The sequence below is a fragment of the Somniosus microcephalus genome, chromosome 5, assembly GCF_052327205.1.
Source record: "Somniosus microcephalus isolate GS21.2 chromosome 5, FLI_Smic_1.0, whole genome shotgun sequence".
Taxonomy (NCBI): Eukaryota; Metazoa; Chordata; class Chondrichthyes; order Squaliformes; family Somniosidae; genus Somniosus; species Somniosus microcephalus.
The window spans coordinates 6,040,308-6,064,314 of NC_140991.1; the positions used below are offsets into that span (position 1 = coordinate 6,040,308).

The 24,007-nt window shown below is 49.7% G+C and overlaps 1 protein-coding gene across 2 annotated transcripts in view; it reads left to right on the top strand.

Moving 5' to 3' along the window:
* The window catches only part of LOC147116840 (uncharacterized), a 45,854-nt gene extending 24,486 nt beyond the window's left edge, over positions 1–21,368 (top strand). For both annotated transcript variants that reach the window (XM_085987095.1, XM_085987096.1), the window contains one exon: positions 20,532–21,368. In XM_085987095.1, coding sequence (XP_085843221.1) covers positions 20,532–21,193 — 662 coding nt within the window. In that variant the 3' untranslated portion in view covers positions 21,194–21,368. The remainder of the gene's footprint in view (positions 1–20,531) is intronic.
* Positions 21,369–24,007: the final 2,639 nt, after the last annotated feature.

The following is a 24,007-nucleotide window of genomic DNA, read 5'->3' on the forward strand; positions in this document are numbered from 1 at the left end:
CTGATTTCAGGTCCCTGAAGGGTTCGGGAGAAGAAGGCCACAGGTCTCCCAGCCTGATTGAGGGTCGCAGCTAAAGCAAAGTCTGACGCATCGCTTTCGACTTGAAAGGGAATGCTTTCGTCCACTGCACACAGTGCAGCCCTTTCAATGTCCTGTTTGATACTGGTGAAAGCCTCCCGAGTTTCAGCTGATAGTGGGAAGGGCGTCGATTTAATGAGGGGTCGGGCCTTATCAGAGTAATTGGGCACCCATTGGGCATAATACGAAAAAAATCCCAGGCACCTTTTTAAGGCTTTGGGATTGTGTGGCAGGGGCAGTTCCTTTAGGGGGCGTAATCGGTCAGGGTCCGGTCCAATTACCCCATCTTCCACCACACAGCCGAGGATACAGAGACGGGTTGTGTTGAAGACACATTTGTCTTCATTGTAGGTTAGATTCAGCTTTAGGGCAGTTTTTAAAAATCTCGCAAGATTTAGATCGTGGTCTTGCTGGTTGTGCCCGCAGATAGTGACATTGTCCAGATAGGGGTAGGTAGCTTGTAGTTTATTCTCATCAACCATGCGGTCCATCTCACGTTGGAAGACCGAGACCCCATTTGTTACCCCGAAGGGCACTCTGAGAAAATGGTAGAGGCGTCCGTTCGCCTCAAAGGCGGTGTATGGGCGGTCCTCCGTTCTAATGGGGAGCTGGTGATACGCGGATTTGAGGTCGATAGTCGAGAAGACTCGGTATTGCGCGATCTGGTTAACCATTTCTGATATGCGGGGTAAAGGGTAGGTGTCCAGCTGGGTATAAATATTAACAGTCTGGCTGTAGTCAATTACCATCTGTTTCTTTTCGCTATTTTTAACTATGACTACTTGGGCACGCCACGGACTGGTACTGCATTCAATAATGCCTTCCCGCAGGAGTCTGTCCACTTCCGCCTTGATAAAGTGTCTGTCTTCCAGACTGTACCGTCTACTTTTGGTCGCTATGGGCCTACAGTTCGGAGCGAGATTAGCGAATAAAGAGGGCGGGCTGATTTTTAAGGTTGATAGGCCACAGACTGTGAGTGGCGGCTGGGACCCGCCATATGCTAGCGTGACACTTTCGTGGTGGCACTGGAAGTCCAGGCCCAAGATTACATTAACACAGAGTTCTGGCATCACGAGGAGTTTAAAATCCTTATAGTCCGTGCCTTTTACAGTCAGTGTTACCACACAGTAGCCCAAAATGTCCGAAGTGTGGGGCTTAGCAGCCATAGCAATTCTGCTCCGTGTAGGGGTTACCATTAATGAGTGCCGCCGTACCAGGCTAGGGTGGATAAAACTCTCGGTACTCCCACAGTCAATTAAACATTTCGTTAAATTCCTGTTTACCTGTATGTCCATCATGGATTTTGTCAACGGGTGTGGCCTGGATTGATCCACCGTGATCGAAGCCACTGTTGGGCCCTGGGCGGCCGTTGAGTCGGGAAAAGATGGCGGATCCCAAGATGGCGGCCCGCACGGCACGCATGAGGCGGTGACGGAGTTGGAAATCGGATTCCCCCTGCAGACTTTGCTAAAATGCCCCTTTTTCTTACATTTGAAGCATGTAGCGTCCTTCGCTGGGCATCGTTGTCTGGGGTGCTTGGCCTGGCCGCAGAAGTAGCATTTCGGGCCTCGAGACATTGCCGCAGTAGTAGGACTCCTGGGTGAACTTCTGTGTGGGGACTCCGGCGGCGTAAAGCTGGTCTGAGACCTGGATGGGGAAGATGGCTGATTCCAAGATGGCGGCCCGCTCGGCGCGCACGAGGCGGTGAGGGCCGCATGGCCGGAAGAATAAGAGTCAGAGTTTTTCTGGGCCACGTCCAGCGATCGCGCAGTGGCCACTGCCTTTTTTAAGTCCAGGGCCTCCTTCTCCAGCAGTCTCTGCCGGATATAATTCGATTTGAGGCCCGTGATGAAGGAATCGCGGACCAATTCGTCAGAGTATGCGTTGGCCGTCACGGCCTTGCAGTTACAGTCCCGGACCAAGTCCTTTAGGCCCTGTAAGAAATCGTCCATTGATTCCTCAGGTCGCTGCCTGCGTGTAGCCAGCAGATGTCTGGTGTACACTTCGTTTACTGGCCTCTGGTATTGGGCCATCAGGATAGTGATGGCCTCCGTGTAAGAGGTGGCGTCCCGGATGAACGAATAAATCCGATGATTAACGCGAGTAGTCAGTAGACTCAGTTTATCTACCTCGCTAGCGGATGAGGCCCTCGCGAAGAGTTCGAAGCATTTGAGCCAGTGTCCAAATTGATTTGATGCTTCAGCAGAATGCGGATCCAAGTCCAGATGCTCTGGTTTTAGGAGTCGATCCATCCTAGTATTCTTTAGTGATTAAAATTGATGTGCCTTCAATAACCACAAAACTAGAAGTTATAAACTTTAACAAGTTGGCTTTTAATCACTAAGATCAGAGCTAACATCTCAACACACTGACTGGCTTGCAGGAATGAGTCATAAAGATCCTGGGATCTTTATGTAAGAGAAGTCAGGGGTGGAGCCAAGAGCCAAGACCTGGAACATTCCAGGTTAGTCAGGAAAGAGGAAGTGAAACTATACACCGTGTGGGGGAGGGTAATATACATGAGTGCAAAACAAATACAGGCAAGACAAACACATTTCATTACAAAAACCTTGTCTACTGCCCTGGTTATTCGATTCACCAGGACACTGGTCCCAGCCCGGTTTAAGTGGAGCCTGTCCCAATGGAACAGCTCCCTCTTTCTCCAGTACTGGTGCCAGTGCCCCAGGAATCGAAACCCTTGTTGGTAATTTTACACCAATTTCTGGTGACACCAAGTGATGTGACCAGAGTAAGAGAGCTTGTTGGCAATTCATGAAGTTATGGACCAGTTCAGCCAGTAAGCTGACCAAATGACCAATTCGCATTGCTCATATTAACATAATAATTGGGGCCTGGGAAAGGGTTTGGGTTTGGGTGATTCTTAACCATTCACTGAAAATGTCCAGTTAATGTGAAGATGTTAAAAACATTAATCATGGAGTTTGGATGAATCTCAAGGTAATGTGAGTGTACGTTCAACCAAGGTACTGTAACCATGGGAAGGAATTATTTGGGATACCCTGTGCAGTATTAGACACCGTTAACGGGCATTGATATGTTGGAGAGGACTCGCAGAGAGCAATAAAGATAAATGCAAGAATCTTGTAGCACAGAAGGAGGCCATTCGGCCCATTGTCTCTGTGCCGGCTCTTTGAAAGAGCTCTCCAATTAGTCCCACTCCCCTGCTCTTTCCCCAGAGCCCAGCAAATTTTCCTTTTCCAGTATGTATCCAATTCCTTTTTGAAAGTTACTATTGAATCTGCTTCCACCGCCCTTTCAGGCAGCGCATTCCAGATCATAACAACTTGCTGCATAAAAAAGTTTCTCCTCATCTTCCCCTTGTTTTTTTTGCCAATGATCTTAAATCTGTCTCCTCTGGTTACCGATCCTCCTGCCAGTGGAACTAGTATCTCCCTATCAACTCTACCAATACCCCACATAGGCCTGGGGTTCTGAGTGTGCCGTACTACCCTACAATGCCATAATCTGGGTGGTGTGACAATAGTATCTAAGTGATCTGAACTGGATATTCGCAACCTTTAAACCAGTACTGCTTCAAACTCTCTGAAGGCACTCCGAGAAAACAGTTAAGTATTAGTAAAAAAATAGTACTGGAGAAATTAATGGGACTGAAAGCCGATAAATCCCCTGGACCTGATGGCCTACATCCTAGGGTTTTGAAAAAATTGGCTATAGAGATAGTGGATGCATTGGTTGTCATTTTCCAAAGTTCCATAGATTCTAGAACGGTTCCCGCAGATTGGAAGGTAGCAAATGTAACCCCACTATTTAAGAAAGGAGGGGGAAAGAAAACAGGGAACTACAGACCAGTTAGCCTGACATCAGTAGTAGGGAAAATGCTAGAATCTATTATTAGGGACATGGTAACAGGGCACTTAGAAAATAATAATAGGGTTGGGCAGAGTCAACACAGATTTATGAAAGGGAAATCCTGTTTGACAAATCTGTTAGAGTTTTTTGAGGTTGTAACTAGCAGAATAGATAAGGGGGAACCAGTGGATGTGGTGTATTTGGATTTTCAGAAGGCATTCGATAAGGTGCCACACAAGAGGTTATTAAACAAAATTAGGGCTCATGGGATTGGGGGTAATATACTAGCATGGATTGAGGATTGGTTAACGGACAGAAAACAGAGAGTAGGAATAAACGGGTCATCTTCGGGTTGGCAGGCTGTAACTAGTGGGGTACCGCAAGGATCAGCGCTTGGGCCTCAGCTATTCACAATCTACAACAATGATTTGGATGAGGGGACCAAATATAATATATCCAAGTTTGCTGATGATACGAAGCTGGGTGGGAATGTAAGTTGTGAGGAGGATGCAAGGAGGCTTCAAGGGGATATAGACAGGCTAAGTGAGTGGGCAAGAACATGGCAAATGCAATATAATGTGGGGAAATGTGAAGTTATCCACTTTGGTAGGAAAAATAGAAAAGCAGAGTATTTTTTAACTGGTGAGAGATTGGGAAATGTTGGTGTTCAGAGGGACCTGGGTGTCCTTGTACACGAATCACTAAAAGTTAACATGCAGGTACAGCAAGCAATTAGGAAAGCAAATGGTATGTTGGCCTTTATTACAAGAGGATTTGAGTATAAGAGTAAAGACACCTTACTGCAATTATATAGGGCCCTGGTGAGACCACACCTGGAGTATTGTGGACAGTTTTGGTCTCCTTACCTAAGGAAGGATATACTTGCCATAGAGGGAGTGCAACAAAGGTTCACCAGACTGATTCCTGGGATGGGGGGATTGTCCTGTGAGGAGAAATTGAGTCGACTAGGCCTATATTCACTAGAGTTTAGAAGAATGAGAGGTGATCTCCTTGAAACATACAAAATTCTTACAGGGCTTGACAGGGTAGATGCAGGGAGGATGTTTCCCCCTGACTGGGGAGTCTAGAACCAGGGGTCACAGCCTCAGAATAAGGGGTCAGCCATTTAGGAGGGTGGTGAATCTTTGGACTTCTCTACCCAGCGAGCTGTGGAGGCTCAGTCATTGAGTATATTCAAGACAGAGATCGATATTAAGGGAATCAAGGGATATGGGGATAGTGCAGGGAAGTGGAGATGAGGTAGAAGATCAGCCATGATCTTATTGACTATCGGAGCAGGCTCGAAGGGCCAAATGGCCGACTCCTGCTCCTATTTCTTATGTTCTTAATAGGGCAAGCCAGATAAGAATTATTTCACAACTGCGAACATACATAGTTACATTGGTACAGGAGGAGGCCATTTAGCTCCTTGAGCCTGTTCCACCATTCAATGAGATCACAGCTGATTTGTGACCTAACGCCATATAACGTAGCATTGAGCAAGTTATAATTTGACTCACTTCCTTCAATCAGTACAGTTTTTCTTTGCAGAATCATACAAACTAATGAACATGCCACACTCTCCACGTTAGCGGATCGTCTTGCTTGACTTAGAACATCTCCTAACTCCTTGTTCTTACAGTCCACCCTATTCTGCAGCTTTTGTTGGGTCTGATTACCTCGCAGTTTCTGCTGTGTTATACCTTTCCCTGTTCAGAGGCAAAAAGGGTTCCTGGACTTTCCAGCATAATGGGTGTGGGGAGTTCACCAATTGCAAAGACATGCTAACAAATTCTGCTCACTGCGGAAACAACCTCATTCGTAAATTATCAATCATAATCATAATCAACTTTTATTGTCATTGTTAGTGCACAAGTGCAGTACAACGAAATGTAGGCTTGCGGCTCCCGAGAGTGTACATTTAGATTAAGACATTTAAACATTCAACATACATTTGGCTTGTAATACATTAACATAAACATAACCATAATAAAGTGCATTGGCAGATGTGCAGGCTTTAGAGTTTATTTGTGGAGTTCAGTAGGATGACAGCCCTGGGAAAGAAGCTGTTCCTAAATCTGGTTGTTCGGGTGCGAATGTATCTGTAGCGTCTCCCAGATGGCAGGAGGGCGAACAGACTGTGGCTGGGGTGGGTAGGGTCTTTAATGATGGTCCATGACCTCCGTAAACAGCGTTTCTGGTATATGTGCTCTATGGTCGGTAGCCGGGTGCCGGTAATGCGTTGGGCAGTTTTGACTACCCGCTGCAGGGCTTTCCGGTCATAGTAGCTACAGCTACCATACCATACTGTGATACAGTTTGTCAGGATGCTCTCTATTGTGCAGCGGTAAAAGTTAGAGAGGATCAGGGGTGACAGGTTACATCCCTTCAGCCTCCTTAGGAAATATAGGCGCTGCTGGGCCTTCTTCACCAGAGAGGAGGCATTGAGGGACCAGGAGAGGTCTTCCGTGATGTGGACTCCGAGGAACTTAAAGCTGTCCACCCTTTCCACCACAGCCCCATGGATGTGGATGGGGGTGTGACTTCCACCTTTAGACTTCCTGAAGTCCACAATGATTTCTTTGGTTTTCTTGATGTTAAGGGCCAGGTTGTTATCGGCGCACCACTTCACGAGATGCTGGACCTCCTCCCTGTAGGCTGACTCATTGTTGTTGGTGATCTGGCCTACTACCGTGGTATCATCCGCAAACTTGATGATGGTGTTGGAACCATGAACAGCCACACAGTCGTGGGTGAAGAGGGAGTAGAGGAGGGGGCTCAGCACACATCCTTGTGGGGCCCCTGTGTTCAGGGTCGGGGGGGGGGAGGTGTGGTTACCTAATTTGACAGACTGGGGTCTGTTTGTTAGGAAGTCCAGGGTCCAGTTGCAGAGGGAAGTGTTCAGGCCAAGAGTGTGGAGTTTGGTGGCCAGCTTGTTGGGGACGATAGTGTTGAATGCTGAGCTGTAGTCTATGAACAGCATTCTGATGTAGGTCTCTTTACCATCAAATTAATCACCTTTTGTCTAGGTGTTCTATTAACTACAGCTATGTGAATACATTATACTTCAAAAATCCAATATATAAAGGCAAACCTTGTTACCAATTCCGTTCTGTGGATAATTTTTTTTTTTTTAAAGCGTGATGTTGTGGCGGAGCCACCAAAGGACTCAGCAGTTGTACATAATTCCTTTAACAGCAATGTAGTCACTGTCTGTGCCTGTACCTTTAATTACACTGTTTGACTGTACAATGTCTAGTTACCTTTACAGCGCGGTTTCAACGTGATGACGTCATGCCGTTAGTCACGTGATGCCCCAATGGCGGGAAGAACGTGATGACGTTAGTCACGTGATGCCCCAATGGCGGGAAGAACCTGATGACGTGATGACGTTAGTCACGTGATGCCCCAATGGCGGGAAGAACCTGATGACGTCATGACGTCAGTCTCCTGATCAGGGGATCAGTCCTCGTGGAGCCCTCAGGGAGAGTAGACCTGTTATTGATGTGTTCGAGCAGTTTCCAGTTTAAACTCGTTTGATTTCATTAAAGTTCATTATTTTAATTGCCTGAGTCGAACTCAGTCTTTTTGATAGGAACCTCCGTTCCTACATTGGTGACCCCGACTTCTACGAACGATTTTCGTGGAAGATTCGACATGGACACGAACGCCGTCACGCTGAAACTGCCACAGTTCTGGGAGCAACAACCAGACGCCTGGTTCATCCAGGCCGAAGCCCAGTTCGCCATTTGGAACATCATCGCGGATCAGACCCGTTATTATTACGTGGTCTCCGCCCTCAACAGCGCAACTGCAACATGGATCATCAGCCTCCTCGGTAGTCCTCCTACTGACAGCAAGTATGATGCAATTAAGGTGCGGTTGCTTCAGGTCTTCGGGCTATCAAAGTTGGAGCCTGCTCACCGGCTCATCACACTGCCCGGCCTCGGGGACTCCAAACCGTCCGAGCTCATGAGCCAAATGCTCACACTCTTGGGTGCTGATCCGGAATGTTTCCTCTTCCGGGAGCTTTTCCTCTATCAACTGCCTGAACAGGTTCAGGCTGCCCTAGCCAGATCCGACATTACAGACTGCGCCAAGCTTGCGGCCAAAGCCGATAAGATTTTCACGGTTACCCAGCAGTGCTGCGCGGCCACGAGGCGCCCACCCTTCACAGATGCGGTTCCGGCTTCTCCTACAGCGGGCTGGTGCTCCTACCACACCCGTTTTGGTGCGAAAGCACGATGCTGCCATTCCCCCTGCAGTTTTTCGCCCAAAAAAACAAGAAAGCGCAGGCGGTGTCACTGGCGATGGATGACCAAGTCTAACGGGCGTTCCGCAGTGGCGATGGCCGTCGGTTCTACGGGGAAACTCCTCTATATCACCGATTCCCTCTCGGGCCGCCATTTTCTTTGTGACACCGGGGCGCAGTGTAGCATTCTACCTGCGGCGAAGCTCGACATGCAGACTGGGAACCTCGTTTTTTCCCTCGTAGCGGCTAATGGCGCAGCAATTCAAACGTTCCGAAAGTGGCGGGTCGAAGTCTGTTTCGGCGGTCAGCGCTTCTTTTGGGAATTTGTCACGGCCACAGTCTCACAGCCTATCCTAGGGGCAGATTTTGTGTGTGCCAACAGCCTACTAGTCGATGTCTGGCACCGCCGGTTGATCAACGCGGCCACCTTCCACTCGATTCCGTGCTTCCACGGTACCTCCGTGACACGCTCCATTGCCTGTGCTTTCCCTCCTCCAGATGATTTCACGCGGCTCCTCGGGGAGTTTCCGGAGCTGACAAGGCCCACCTTCTGCTCTTCGGCGACGAAACATGGTGTTGAACATCACATCACTACTACTGGCTCCCCGGTTTATGCGCGGGCTAGAAGGCTCGAACCCGGCAAGCTCGCAGCTGCGAAGGCGGAGTTCGACACGATGGAGCGGCTCGGGATCATTCGGCGATCCAAGAGTCCCTGGTCCTCGCCTCTCCACATTGTGCCGAAACCAGGCGGCGGCTGGCGGCCATGCGGTGACTACCGACGCCACCACTCCGGATCGGTACCCGATCACGCATAGCCAGGACTTCTCGGCCCACTTGGCGGGAAATTCTATCTTCTCTAAAGTCGACCTCGTCCGTGGATATCACCAGGTTCCAGTGCACCCACAAGACGTCCCGAAAACCGCAGTCATCACCCCTTTTGGCCTCTAATAGTTCCTGCGGATGCCGTTTGGCTTAAAGAACGCAGCACAGGCGTTCCAGCGTTTAATGGACTCCGTTCTTCGAGACCTGCGTTTCATTTTCGTCTACCTTGACGACATACTCATCGCCAGTGCCAGCAAGGAGGAGCACATTTCCCATTTGCGTTCCCTCTTTACGCGCCTCAGCCAACACAGTTTAATCATCAACCCGGCCAAGTGCCAGTTCGCCCTGCAACAAATCGACTTCCTGGGACATCGCATAACATCGGACGGCGCCGTCCCTTTGTCGACAAAGGTTGAGGCGGTTACTTCTTTCCCACGGCCGTCGACAGTCAAGGCCTTGCAGGAGTTCCTGGGGATGGTCAACTTCTACCACCGTTTTGTCCCCAAGGCGGCTCAACTCATGCAACCCTTGTTCGGGGCCCTCAAGGGCAAGTCCGGTAAAGATCCAATCAGCTGGACAGCTGAGATGATCCAGGCGTTCGGCGACACCAAGAACGCTTTGGCCAATGCAACCATGCTGGCGCACCCACTTCCAGGTGCTACTATCGCCCTTACCACCGATGCGTTAGACTACGCCATCGGTGCAGTGCAAGAACAGTGGGTCAACGGCACGTGGAAACTGCTGGCGTTTTTCAGCCGTCAACTACGAAAGAATGAAAAAAAGTACAGCACCTTCGATAGGGAGCTACTGGCCCTTTTCCTCACCATTCGCCATTTCCGGTTTTTATTGGAGGGGCGTCCCTTCATGGCTTTTGTCAACTACAAACCCCTTACGTTCGCCATGGCCAAGACCGCCGAACCGTGGTCCGCTCGTCAACAACGTCACTTGACGTTCATTTCCGAATTTACCACGGACATTCAACATGTGTCTGGTAAGGACAACCTGGTGGCAGATTGCCTCTCCCATGCGACGGTCCACGCAGTGCACCTGGGAATCGACTACGCCCTCATGGCTGCAGATCAGGCCTCGGACTCGGAGGTCCAATCATATAGAACCATTCCCTCTAGCTTCCAAGCGACCGACGTCATCTTCCAGGCCGCAGGTGCCACGCTCCTTTGCGACGTTTCCATGGGAGTTCCTCGATCTATCGTGCCAGTCGCATGGCGCCGGAAGGTTTTTGTTGTCATACACAGGTTGGCGCACCCGGGGATGAAGGCTTCGCAACGGCTTATGTCGGCCAAGTTCGTCTGGAAAGGTATGCACATCGATTTCCGTGACTGGGCTAATACCTGCGTCGTATGCCAGAAGGCCAAAGTCCAGCGTCATGTCAAGGCTCCAGTGGCTGCGTTCACTGTTCCGGAGCGTCGTTTCGACCACGTGCATGTGGACCTCGTGGGGCCGCTTCCGCCTTCTCAGGGTTATACTCATCTCCTCACCATAGTGGACCGCACCACTAGGTGGCCAGAGGCAATTCCTTTGGTTTCCACCACTTCAGCAGACGTCGCTAGAGCTTTCATCTCCTGTTGGGTTGCCCGTTTCGGGGTACCAGTGGACATCTCTTCTGACCGCGGGCCACAATTTTCCTCGGAACTTTGGAACGCTGTGGCTCAGGGGCTCGGTACCAAACTTCATCGCACCACCGCCTATCATCCACAGGCAAACGGCCTTTGCGAGCGATTCCACAGGTCGCTTAAAGCCTCTCTTCGAGCCAGTCTTCAAGGCGCAGGATGGGTGGACAGACTCCCATGGGTCCTGTTGGGTCTTCGTACGGCGCCCAAAGACGACCTACAATCGTCTTCGGCTGAACTCGCCTATGGCCAGCCGCTCCGTGTACCAGGAGATTTCCTCCCTTCTCCCACAGAGCCATGGTCCGCCTCCCAGCAACTCGTTCGCCACCAGGAAGCGGCCAGATGCTTCGCTCCGATACCTACGTCCAATCACGGTTTGCAGAACTCCTACGTGCCACCGGGACTGACGAATGTGGAGTATGTCTTCATCCGCCACGACGCTCACCGGGATCCACTCAAGCCCCCTTACACTGGTCCTTTCCGCGTCATCGAACCAGGAGACAAATCCTTTTCGGTCGACGTCGGGGGGAAGCCGGATCACATCTCGGTGGACTGCTTGAAGCCGGCTCACCTGGGCCTGGACCACCCTGTCGTAGTTGCTCAACCGCCCAAACGTGGCCGACCGCCCGCTGCCGCCGCACCAGATCAACCACAGCCGCCTGCCAACTCGACTGCGCTCGCTGCGCCTGCTCAGCCGCAACCGACTGCCAACTCGACCACCGGTCGTCAACTTCCTCTACCAGGGTATCGAAGTCGATCGGACAGGCTCATCAGGCCTCCTCCTTGCCTCACCTTTTCTGTTAAAGACAATTCTGGGGGGGCACATGTGGCGGAGCCACCAAAGGACTCAGAGCGGTTGTACATAATTCCTTTAACAGCAATGTAGTTACTGTCTGTGCCTGTACCTTTAATTACACTGTTTGACTGTACAATGTCTAGTTACCTTTACAGCGCGGTTTCAACGTGATGACGTCATGCCGTTAGTCACGTGATGCCCCAATGGCGGGAAGAACATGATGACGTCATGACGTCAGTCTCCTGACCAGAGGATCAGTCCTCGTGGAGGCCTCAAGGAGAGTAGACCTGTTATTGATGTGTTCTAGCAGTTTCCAGTTTAAACTCGTTTCGTTTAATTAAAGTTCATTATTTTAATTGCCTGAGTCGAACTCAGTCTTTTTGATGGGAACCTCCGTTCCTACAATGTCTTCAAACTTTGATACAAGAAAGTAGGAGCCTTGTACAAAAAACTCCGAGACCCAAACACAAAATCAGCCGTTCTCAGCCCGTCCTTCTCCTCCCCCGCCGTCCTTCTCTCTCTCCCCGCTCCCCCGCATCCCCCGCTCCTCCGCACCCCCCCATCCTTCTTTGTTGGCAGAGATGGGGAGAGCGAGAGATGGAAAAATGGGAGGTATATGTGCGAATGGGAAGTGCATGAGCAGATACAGGGATGGCTGCTAAAATTGGACTCAGTTTCTTTGGATTAAAGAAAGGAAAAATCACTGATGACTTTTTTTTACATATATAAATGTTGCGTTTGCAAAGATAATCCAGAGGCCGTAAGCAGAGTTCAGTTCATGTTGCTTTTTAATGCTGCTCCACACACACACTCCCAGGCAAAAGCAATCGAATACCTATACACAATACAATGATAACAGCACCATCAAACTCCATGTGCTCAGGCCAAGGCAATCGAGTACCTATCACCAATGTCAGACATAACAATAAAGTTATGCTCAGGATGTGGGTGATGCTGGCAAAGTCACATTTAATTCACACCCCTAGCTGCCCTGAAAAGATGATGGTGATGAGCCTTCTCCTAGAACCGCTGCCGTCCTCACATGGACGCTGCCGCTACGATGGTGTTAGAGAACTCTCGGATTTTGACTCCGCGACAATGGAATGAGGCCGATACGTGTCCAAGTCAGGATGGTGTGTGACATCGCTCCTCTTGCCCTCGGTGGTAGAGGTCTCCGGAGAGGGAGGTGATGTTGAATTAACCTTGATAAGTCGCTGCAGTGCATCCTGTAGATGGTATATACTGCAGCCACAGTGCGCCGGTGGTGGAGGGAGCGAGTATTGAGTCCAGTGACAGGGCACTGATCAAGCAAACTGACCTGTCCTGGATGATGTCGAGCTTTTGCATGTTGATGCACCCAGCTAGGCTAGTGGTGAGTATTGCAGCGCGCTCCTGTCTCGAGCCCTGCAGATGGTGGAGAGCCTGTGCTAGATCAGGAAATGATGCACTTGTCGCAGAGTCTCCAGCCTGTGTCCTGCTCTTGGAGTCACCTTGTTGATAATGTCTGGGCCAGATAAGCTTCTGGTCAGTGGTGACTCCACAAGATGAGGGCCAGACAGACTCTCAGAATATTTTCAGTAGTGGGAGGCCTTAGCTGGTGAAGATCGGAGGACATGGCTGGGCTTTCTCTTGTTGGAGATGGCCGTTGCCTGGCACTAATGTGGTACGACTGTTAGCTGCCACTTGTTGGGCCAAGACTGGACGTTATACAGGTCCTGCTGTGGACTGACATGGAGTTGAACACTGGAATTGCCAGTGAACAACCCCACTCCTGGCATCATGGCTGAGCAATGGTTGGTGATGAAGCATCTGGGTGTGATTGAGCTGAGGCACTCCTGCAGCTGGGCCTGTGATGATTGGCCTCCGACAACCACAACCTTCTGGTCCGGAGGGTTTTCCATTTAATCCTCATCGATCTCCGTTTCCTTGGGCTTCTTGGCCAAATGCTGCCTTGATGTTGGGGGCAGCCACTCGCACCTCTCCTCTGGCATTCAGTACTCGTGCCCATGTCTGGATCAAGGCTGTGATGAGGTCTGGAGCCGAGTGGTTCTGGCGGAACCTGAACTGAGCACCGGTGAGCAGGTTATTGGTGAGCAGGTGTTGCTCACCGGTAGTATAGATGACTCCTTCCATCACTTTATTTATGAGTGAAAGAAGGCTGATAGTTTGGCAAGGTGGAAGTATCCTGTATTTGGGGGATCAAATCAAATCAAATCAAATCAACTTTTATTGTCATTGTTAGTGCACAAGTGCAGTACAACGAAATGTAGGCTTGCGGCTCCCGAGAGTGTACAATTTGGATTAGGACACTTAAACATTCAACATACATTTATACATTTGGCTTGCAGTATATTAGCATAAATATGACCATAATAAAGTGCATTGGCAGATGTGCAGGCTTTAGTGTTTATTTGTGGAGTTCAGTAGGATGACAGCCCTGGGAAAGAAGCTGTTCCTAAATCTGGTCGCACCTGGGAAATCTTACTCGTCGTTTGGTAGATGGCAGTTTCAGAGCTCCACTGAGATTCCCTAGATTTTATAACAGTCCCCAAGGATTGGAATGTAGCAAATGTAACCCCACTATCTAAGAAAGGAGGGAGAGAGAAAACGGGGAACTACAGACCTGTTAGCCTCACATCAGTAGTAGGGAAAATGCTAGAATCTATTATTAAGGACGTGGTAACAGGGCACTTAGAAAATAATAATAGGATTGGGCCGAGTCAACATGGATTTATGAAAGGGAAATCCTGTTTGATGAATCTGTTAGTGTTTACTGAGGTTGTAACTAGCAGAATAGATAAGGGGGAACCAGTGGATGTGGTGTATTTGGATTTTCAGAAGGCATTCGATAAGGTGCCACACAAGAGGCTATTAAACAAAATTAGGGCTCGTGGAATTGGGGGTAATATACTAGCATGGATTGAGGATTGGTTAACGGACAGAAAACAGAGAGTAGGAATAAACGGGTCATTTTCGGGTTGGCAGGCTGTAACTAGTGGGGTACCGCAAGGATCAGTGCTTGGGCCTCAGCTATTCACAATCTATGTCAATGATTTCGATGAGGAGAACTGGCTTAATGTATCCAAGTTTGCTGACAATACAAAACTAGGTGGGAAAGTAAGCTGTGAGGAGGATGCAAAGAGGCTGCAAAGGGATAGAGACCGGTTAAATGAGTGGGCAAGAACATGGCAGATGGAATATAATGTGGTGAAATGTGAAGTTATTCACTGTGGTAGGAAGAATAGAAAAGCAGCATATTTTTTAAATGGGGAGAGACTAGTAAATGTTGGTGTTCAGAGGGACGTGGGTGTCCTTGTACACAAAACACTGAAGGTTAACATGTAGGTACAGCAAGAAATTAGGAAAGCAAATGGTACGTTGGCCTTTATTGTAAGGGGGTTGGAGTATAAGAGTGAGGAAGTCTTGCTGCAATTGTACAGGGCCTTGGTGAGACCACACCTGGAGTACTGGGCACAGTTTTGGTCTCCTTATCTAAGGAAGGATTTACTTCTGTTAGAGGTGGTTCACAATGAAGGTTCACTCGAGTGATCCCTGGGATGAGAGGGCTGTCCTATGAGGAGAGATTGAGTAGAATGGGCCGATACTGCCTAGCGTTTAGAAGAATGAGAGGTACAGGAAACTCTTTTTTATCCGGCACCGACGGGACCGGCACAGATCCAGGCATCCCTGTTGCTTAGCAACAGGTGCAGGAACCCCGGCCACAAGATCCAGGCATCCCTGTTGCTTAGCAACAGGTGCAGGAACCCCGGCCACAAGATCCAGGCATCCCTGTTGCTTAGCAACAGGTACAGGAACCCCGCCACAAGATCCAGGCATCCCTGTTGCTTAGCAACAGGTGCAGGAACCCCGGTTACACAGCCACAGATCCAGGAACGGCCACTAATATGAAGTAAAACTTACCTGAAACTACTCCTGAATTTTGCCGGTTAACAGAGATTTCCGGTTATTTAGGTGCCGGTAAATCGAGAGTTTCCTGTAATTTGATGAAATGTATAAAATTCTCAGAGGGCTTGACCCGGAAGATGCTGAGAGGCTGTTTCCCTTGGCTGGAGAGTCGAGAACTAGGGGGCAGAGTCTCAGGATAAGGGGTCGGCCATTTAGGACTGAGATGAGGAGGAATTTCTTCACTCAGAGGGTTGTGAATCTCTGGAATTCTCTGCCCCAGAGGGCTGTGGAGGCTCAGTTGTTGAGTATATTCAAGGCTGAGATCGATAGATTTTTGGACTCTAGGGGAATCAAGGGATATGGGGATCGGGCGAGAAAGTGGAGCTGTTGTAGATGTTCAGCCATGATCTTATTGAATGGCGGAGCAGGCTCAAGGGGCCGTGTGGTGGAGCAGGCTCGAGGGGTCGTATGGTGGAGCAGGCTCAAGGGGCCGTGTGGCGGAGCAGGCTCGAGGGGTCGTATGGTGGAGCAGGCTCAAGGGGCCGTGTGGCAGAGCAGGTTCGAGGAGTCGTGTGGTGGAGCAGGCTCAAGGGGCCGTGTGGCAGAGCAGGCTCGAGGGGTCGTATGGTGGAGCAGGCTCAAGGGGCCGTGTGGCGGAGCAGGCTCGAGGGGTCGTATGGCGGAGCAGGCTCGAGGGGTCGTATGGTGGAGCAGGCTCAAGGGGCCGTGTGGCGGAGCAGGCTCGAGGGGTCGTATGGCGGAGCAGGCTCGAGGGGTCATATGGCGGAGCAGGCTCGAGGGGTCGTATGGCGGAGCAGGCTCGAGGGATCGTATGGCGGAGCAGGCTCGAGGGGTCATATGGCGGAGCAGGCTCGAGGGGTCGTATGGCGGAGCAGGCTCGAGGGGTCGTATGGCGGAGCAGGCTCGAGGGGTCATATGGCGGAGCAGGCTCAAGGGGCTGTGTGGCGGAGCAGGCTCAAGGGGCCGTGTGGCGGAGCAGGCTCGAGGGGTCGTATGGCGGAGCAGGCTCGAGGGGTCGTATGGCGGAGCAGGCTCGAGGGGTCGTATGGCGGAGCAGGCTCGAGGGGTCGTATGGCGGAGCAGGCTCGAGGGGTCGTATGGCGGAGCAGGCTCGAGGGGCCGTGTGGCGGAGCAGGCTCGAGGGGTCGTATGGCAGAGCAGGCTCGAGGGGTCGTATGGCCGACTCTTAATCCTATTTCTTAAGTTCTTACTGGAACAGTTTGGCAAGGAGAGCATCTAGTTCTTCTGTGCAGTTGTTCAACACTGCAGCCAGGCTGTTGTCAAAATCCATAGCCTTTGCTGTATCCAGGGCACTTAGTCACTCCTCATTGTCACGAAGCGTAAACCGAATTGGGTGGACATTGATGTCTATGATGGTGCGAACCTCAAGAGGCGAAGTTGAATTGTTAACTTGGCATTTTTGGCTGGCGAGGCTTGGAATCATCTCAGTCTCATCTCCTACACTCATGCTGGGCTTCAGGTTGAAGATAGAGATGTTGACGGAGCCTCCGTCTCTTGTTGGTTACCAGGTTGTCCAATATCCTCCCTCCCCCCCTCCCTCCCTCCCCCCTCCCCTATTGTGGAGATGAGAGCTTGCCTTATCAAGGTCTGTGTGGTGATTGCTCCTATCACTGCTATTGCGGGCAGATCACTATTGGAACGTGCGCACATTTGTTAACCAGTGAGAACAGGATCATCCACGGAACCATTCTGCAGCAAGTCCGCTTCAGGACAGAGGCAGAGAAAATGGGAAGTTCAATTCAGACAAGGTTCTGAGAGTGTTTATACACTCAGCAGTCTGAAACTGGAGTAGAGAGATAATAGCGGTGGGACTTATGGTGGATAAAGGATTACGAATCCCAGCTGCTGATTTACTAACTCTGCGCAAGAGCTCATTTGACAATATTTTAGTTTGCGCTCAAGTGCAGTGAGTGCACGGACGCAGCGCTTCAAGAAGGCGGCTCACCACCACCTTCTCAAGGGGCGATTAGTGATGGGCAATAAATGCCGGCCTTGCCAGCGATGCCCACATCCCATAGACGAATTAATAAAATTATTCTGAGGTTGCCACCTCAGTGTGCCGGTGAGGTAGAGGACCCTAGGGGAGGGGGCATTACTGCCAGGAACAGGAAGATGCAGCATGGAGCGTAGAGTGCGGATAGGTGAGGAGACGACAGTTTGCAGAGGCTGAAGAGGATTAGTGGAAGAGAGACTCACACAGAAGAGGAGTGTTTTTGGGGGGCCAAGGGCATGTCAAAGTGAAAGACATGTTGACATTTTTGGATAAAATGTAATGCCCCATCCTGTGAGACATGTGTGGGGAGGAGATAAGAACATAAGAAATAGGAACAGGAGTAGGCCATTCGGCCCCTCGAGCCTGCTCTGCCATTCAATGAGATCATGGCTGATCTTCTGCCTCAACTCCATTCACCGGCCCTATCGCCATATCCCTCGATGCCCTTACTAGTCAGAAATCTATCGACTTCTGTTTTGAATATACCCAATGACTGAGCCTCCACAGCCCTCTGGGGTAGAGAATTCCAAAGATTCACCACCCCCTGTGTGAAGACATTTCTTCTCATCTCTGTCCTGAATGGCCTACCCTTTATCTTGAGGCTGTGGCCCCTGGTTCTAGACTCCCCAGCCAAGGGAAACTCTCCCAGCATCCATCCTATCAAGCCCTGAAATAATTTTGTAGGCTTCAATGAGATCCCCTCTCATTCTTCTGAATTCAAGAGAACACAGGCCTTGTTTACTCAATCTCTTCTCATACGACAGTCCCGCCATCCCAGGAATCAATCTCGTGAACCTTCGTTGCACTCCCTCTATGGCAAGTATATCCTTCCTTAGGTAAGGAGACCAAAATTGTACACTGTACTCCAGGTGTGGTCTCACCAAGGCCCTATATAATTGGAGTAAGACTTCTTTACTCCTGTACTCAAATCCTCTTGTAATGAAGGCCAGCATACCATTTGCCTTCCTAATGGCTTGCTGCACCTGCACATTCACTTTCAGTGACTCATGTACAAGGACACCCAGGTCCCTTTGAGCATCTGCATTCCCCAATCTTTCACCATTTAGGAAATACTCTGCCTTCCTGTTTTTTCTACCAAAGTGGATAACTTCACATTTATCCACATTATATTCCATCTGCCATGTTCTTGCCCACTCACTGAGCCTGTCGAGATCCCCTTGAAGCCTCTTCACATCCTCTTCGCAACTGACACTGCCACCTAGCTTTGTATCATCAGCAAATTTGGAAATGTTACACTTAGTCCCCTCATCCAAATCATTGATATAGATTGTGAATACCTGGGGCCCAAGCACCGATCCTTGCGGTACCCCACTAGTCACAGCCTGCCATCCTGAAAAAGACTTGTTTATCCCTACAGTTTGTTTTCTGCCTGTTAACCAATTCTCAATCCATGCTAGTATATTACCCCCAATTCCATGTGTCCTAATTTTGTTCACCAACCTCTTGTGTAGGACCTTATCGAAGGCCTTCTGAAAATCCAGATACACCACATCTACCGGTTCCCCTTTGTCTACTCCACTAGTTACATCCTCAAAGAACTCCAATAGGTTTGTTAAACAGGATTTCCCTTTCATAAATCCATGTCAACTCGGCCCAATCTTACTATTAGTTTCTAAGTGCCCAGTTATTACATCCTTTATAATAGATTCCAGCATTTTCCCAACTACTGATGTGAGGCTAACAGGTCTGTAGTTCCCCGTTTTCTCTCTCCCTCCTTTCTTAAATAGCGGAGTTACATTTGCTATCCTCCAATCTGCAGGAGCCATTCCAGAATCTATAGAATTTTGGAAGATGACAACCAATGCGTCCACTATCCCAATGGCCACCTCTTTCAAAATCCTAGGATGTAGGTCATCCGGTCCTTGGGATTTATCAACTTTTAGTCCCATTAATTTTGCTAGTACTGTTTTTTTACTAATAATAATTTCTTTAAGTTCCTCATTCTCGTCACACCCTTGGTTTTCTTGTATTTCTGGGAGGTTTTTTGTGTCTTCCTTTGTGAAGACAGAAACAAAGTATTTATTTAATTTCTCAGCCATTTCCTCATTCCCCATTATAAATTCTCCCGTCTCTGACTGTAAAGGACCTACATTTACCTTCGCCAGTCTTTTCCTTTTCACATACCTATAGAAGCTTTTACATGCCGTCTTTAGATATCTGTAAATGTTTGGGCCTCTTGCCCATCCCCCATTTTAATCGCTGTACCATTGGCGGCCGTGCCTTCAGCTGTCTGGTCCCTAAGCTCGGGAATTCCCTCCCTAAATGTCTCCGTCTATCTACCTCTCTCTTCTCCTTAAAAGCTACCTCTTTGGTCACCTGCCCGAATATCTCCTTATGGGGCTCGGTGTCACAATTTGTTTGATAATCGCTCCTGTGAAGCGCCGTGGGACGCTTTACTGTGTTAAAGGTGCTATATAAATGCAAGTAGTTGTTGTTTAATGCAGGGGTATGTGGGGAGGAGGGATTGGTTGTGGGAGGGGAATGGTGGCCAGTCCTCTCCTGTATGTTGTGCTGGATGATCAAAAAGCCATCAAATTGTTTTGCTTGGAGATCATTGAGGAAGCAAAGCTCTGGCAGCCTCATGCAGGCAGCAATGTTCTTTTTTTCAATTTGTTCTGGAGGTGGGGCAAAGCTGACAGGGCCGCATTTATTGCTCATCCAATGTTGACCTGAAGCGCTACAGTCCTTGTGATGGTGTCGCCGTCCCCCACAATGGGAGGAAATTCCAGGATGTTGCCATTCAATACCCAAGTCAGGATGGTGTGTGACTCAGAGGGAACGTGGAGGTGATGGTGTTCTCATGATGCTGTTGTTTTTGTCTGTCTTAATGGTAGACGGCATGGGCTGGGAGTTTGCTGTTCCAGTAACCGTGCGGTATCACTGCCGTGCATCCTGTAGATCGTACATAAGGCAGCCACAGTGCACCGGTGATGGAAGGAATGGATATTGACTTCAGCTAAGCTTATTACCACCCGTATGAGAATATATTACTGTACATAGTTTTGCTCATCACTGCTGAGTCTATGCATCCTTATGCCAAGCTTGGTATCCAAGTTCAATAAGGATCACGCAATAAATAGGTGTGAAGAAAGAGGGACACAGGGCAATGTGTTTGTGAAAGTCCTTTTCACTCTCTCACCATGATCCACCATTATTTTGCAGGTAGAGGAGACAAAGAGAAAGGCAAGTCTGAGAAGCTAGCAGTATGTTCGCAAAGCACTACAACACAGGGACCATCTCAGCCCCTAATGTATGCCCTAAAAAGGACACCCAGTGATATTCTAGAATCGCCACAGACCTTCATCTCGAGCAGACAGCGTTATAGGGGCCCAGCCAATCAGGAGACACAGAAGCGCCAAAGTTCTCCAACTTCCACACCAAATCATCAGACAATATTCAACAGATACAACAGATGGGATAGGAGTCAGTCAGTGTCTCCTAATAACCTGCCCACATTTGAGAGGGAAATGAATCAGCCTGACGTTGGGTCCCAAGTGAAGGAGGCCATTGCCTCTGGGCTCGCACAGACAAACGCTTCCTTCCAGCAAAAGATGGACTTGCTTCAAGAGGTGATTGAGGCAAACAACAGGAAGACTGAACGGGCTGTGGGGCAGGTTTGCAACTCTGTGAACAAGGTTAAGCTCAACCTGGAGATGGTGGACTCCACCCTGGAGATGATGAACTCCAGGCTGCTGGAGTTCCAAAGAGGCGTTAAGTCTGGACTGAAGGAGCTCACCAAGGAGGTTGGCAACTTGGCCTCTTCACTGGTGAGAAACGGCGCTGACCGCCAGGAGGATTTAGATGATATATGCCCTGATAATTGACAACCCGTTGTGCTTTCCGTACCACGGTCTTCCTCAGACCCGAGGCGGGGTGGCCCATAAGCATTGTGAGAAGTGGTAGGAGCCGAGGATGAAGATCATGGGGTGCAGGCGGATGTGCTGCCACCTCAGAAACTAGGGGACAAAGGAAGACAATGAATAAAATAAAGTGAAGTCATGCTGCAAGAAAGATCTCTGATTGTAATCCTTCACAACATATATCTTGTGTCTTTTGCACCATAAGCACATAAGAATTCTTTAGGAAGAGGAAATGATTAAACCTAAAAGCAAGACCCCTTTCAGGTCATAACCTTGGCTTCTCATCATCTCCCTCAATCCTTCTCTCTTTGGTGTGGAGATGCCGGAGTTGGACTGGGGTGGACAAATGCATCTAATTGCCTATTGGGCCCATTGATACTGTCTACTTGAATGTATGTCCCTGGTAACGTTCTGCACAACTCGTGCCCATTGGCTGACTCTTTCTTTCCTCATACCTCCTAATTTATTCATGTTTCCCGCCCCCAACTATTTTAATCCTTTACTGTGGTGAAAAATTTTGTTTGGATCAATTCTATTAATTTCCTTCATAGTCTTGAAGCTTTGAATTCCATCACCCCAACATCTCCTCATTTCCAAAGCAGAAAGTCCAGTTTTCTTAAACTTTACCTTGTAACTTCCAGTCTCAATACCCAGAATAACCCTGGTGGCTCCCTCTGTACCTTATTCTATACATAGACGTTCTGTCACAGAAACAAGCCATTCAGTCCGAGTCGGCATTTACTCCCCACTTCTAATCACATCTACCCGCCCTGTTCACATATCCCTTGATCCCCTCTCCCTTCAGGTCCCTCTCTCCAATCTAATCCTGAATGTTGACACAGTTTCTGCCGCAACCACTAACCCTGGGAGTCAATGCCACAGACTTACGTCTCTCTCAGGGAAGAAGTTTCTCCTGCCCTCTGTTCGAAATCTCTTACATTTAATCTTATATCTGTGGCTCCTCGATCCTGACCCCTCAATCACTGGACACAGTCTGCTTCTACCCTGTCCCATCTCTCCGTAAGATTAAACACTTCTAACATTGCGGCACGTATTTTGTGATATTCTAACAAAAAAGCCCCAATTTTTCAAGTCTTTAATTGTATTTGTATTTCCTCAAAGCAGGCAGCATCCTAGTGAACCTGGGTTGTACCCTCTCTCTAAAGCCTCAGTATCCTTCCTGTAGCATGGAGCCCAGCACTGCGCACAGTATCGAACTGAGGTCTGAAGGTTTTATATCAGCTCATCATTGCCTCTTGGCTGTTATATGCAAAAACTCTGGTTAATAGTGTCCTGCAATGACCAGGGGGCTAGAACTGCACACTTTCGGCAGGATTTTCATTGGGCCATGGAGTTGGGATTGGAGGTGTGTGGGGGGTTAAAATCCCGAAATCGGGGGTCCCGACCCCATCCCGCCCCCAACCCGCCTCCATGCCAGTTTCAAAGGAGGCGGGTACCCGCCCCGCACTGGGACCCGCCTCCCCGAGGCGGGAAAGGGATTAGTGCCAATGAACTGCCTGTTAACAGGTAGTTAACAGGCAGTTTTTAGCCTAATCCCTATTTTCATTCTTGAAGTGTGAGATTCCCGACGGCTCCAAACCACGCCAAGTTAGCGAGGCGGGCCGTCAGAATGAAGGGCTTGGAGGGTTCGAGATGTCCGGTGTTCAGGTGAGTGATGGGTGCATGAGTGCAGAGGTAAGTGTGTTTGGTGTGTGTAAAGTGTTTAAAGAAGTTCTACTAACCTTTACTTACCTTTACAGCCTTCCTTCCTTCAGGTCTCGGGAGTCCCTCATCTCACTGGCACAGAAAGCAGAATGGCCGCGATCTGTCAAAATCTGCAGCCTCTGCTTTCTCTTCCAGGGAGATCTCTAAATCATCCTGAGAGGCAGGAATTAACCTGGAGTACAGATTGTCAGTGTTTGACAGCTTCAAACAGCTGTCAAACGCTGATATTTCATCTGTCAAAAGCTCTTGACAGATGAAATATCAATCTGTGACGTCACCTGTTGCCGGGTGGCCCTTAATTGGCCTGCTGGGCCCGCTGGGCGGGCTCAACAAGGTCAATCAAGTGAAAATCGCGTGGGTTGGCCACAACTTGATGGGGGCGGGACTACAACCCCGAAAGTTGTAGTCCCGCCTCCTACCCGACTCCTCAATGAAAATCCAGCCCATTCACTCCACATGGCAGCTGGCGATTATGGGATTGCAGGTAACACCTCGGGGTATGTAGGCGTTTGCTACCTGTAAATGTGGGAGGGGGAAGAGCGAGGCAGTATCTAAAATTGGTATGATTTAGAAGATCAGCAAAGCAACTAGTGCCCGGGTGCGGCGGCGGTAGCCGGAGGCGCCCCGCGGCTCTGCGCCTCAGGTGAGGACGACATCGTTGTGCGCAACGCCCCGCTCACACCCCAGCCGCAAACCTGGCTCGCGCCCCCTGACCCAGCGCCAGACGCCATGTCCGACAGGGTCAGGGTGCCGTGTCCGACAGGGTCGGGGTGTCGTGTCCGACAGGGTCGGGGTGTCGTGTCCGACAGGGTCGGGGTGTCGTGTTCGACAGGGTCCGGGTGTCGTGTCCGACAGGGTCAGGGTGTCGTGTCCCACAGGATCAGGGTGCCGTGTCCGACAGGGTCAGGGTGTTGTGTCCGACAGGGTCGGGGTGTTGTGTCCGACAGGGTCGGGGTGTTGTGTCCGACAGGGTCAGGGTGTCGTGTCCGACAGGGTCAGGGTGCCGTGACTGACAGGGTCGGGGTGCCGAGTCCGACAGGGTCAGGGTGCCGT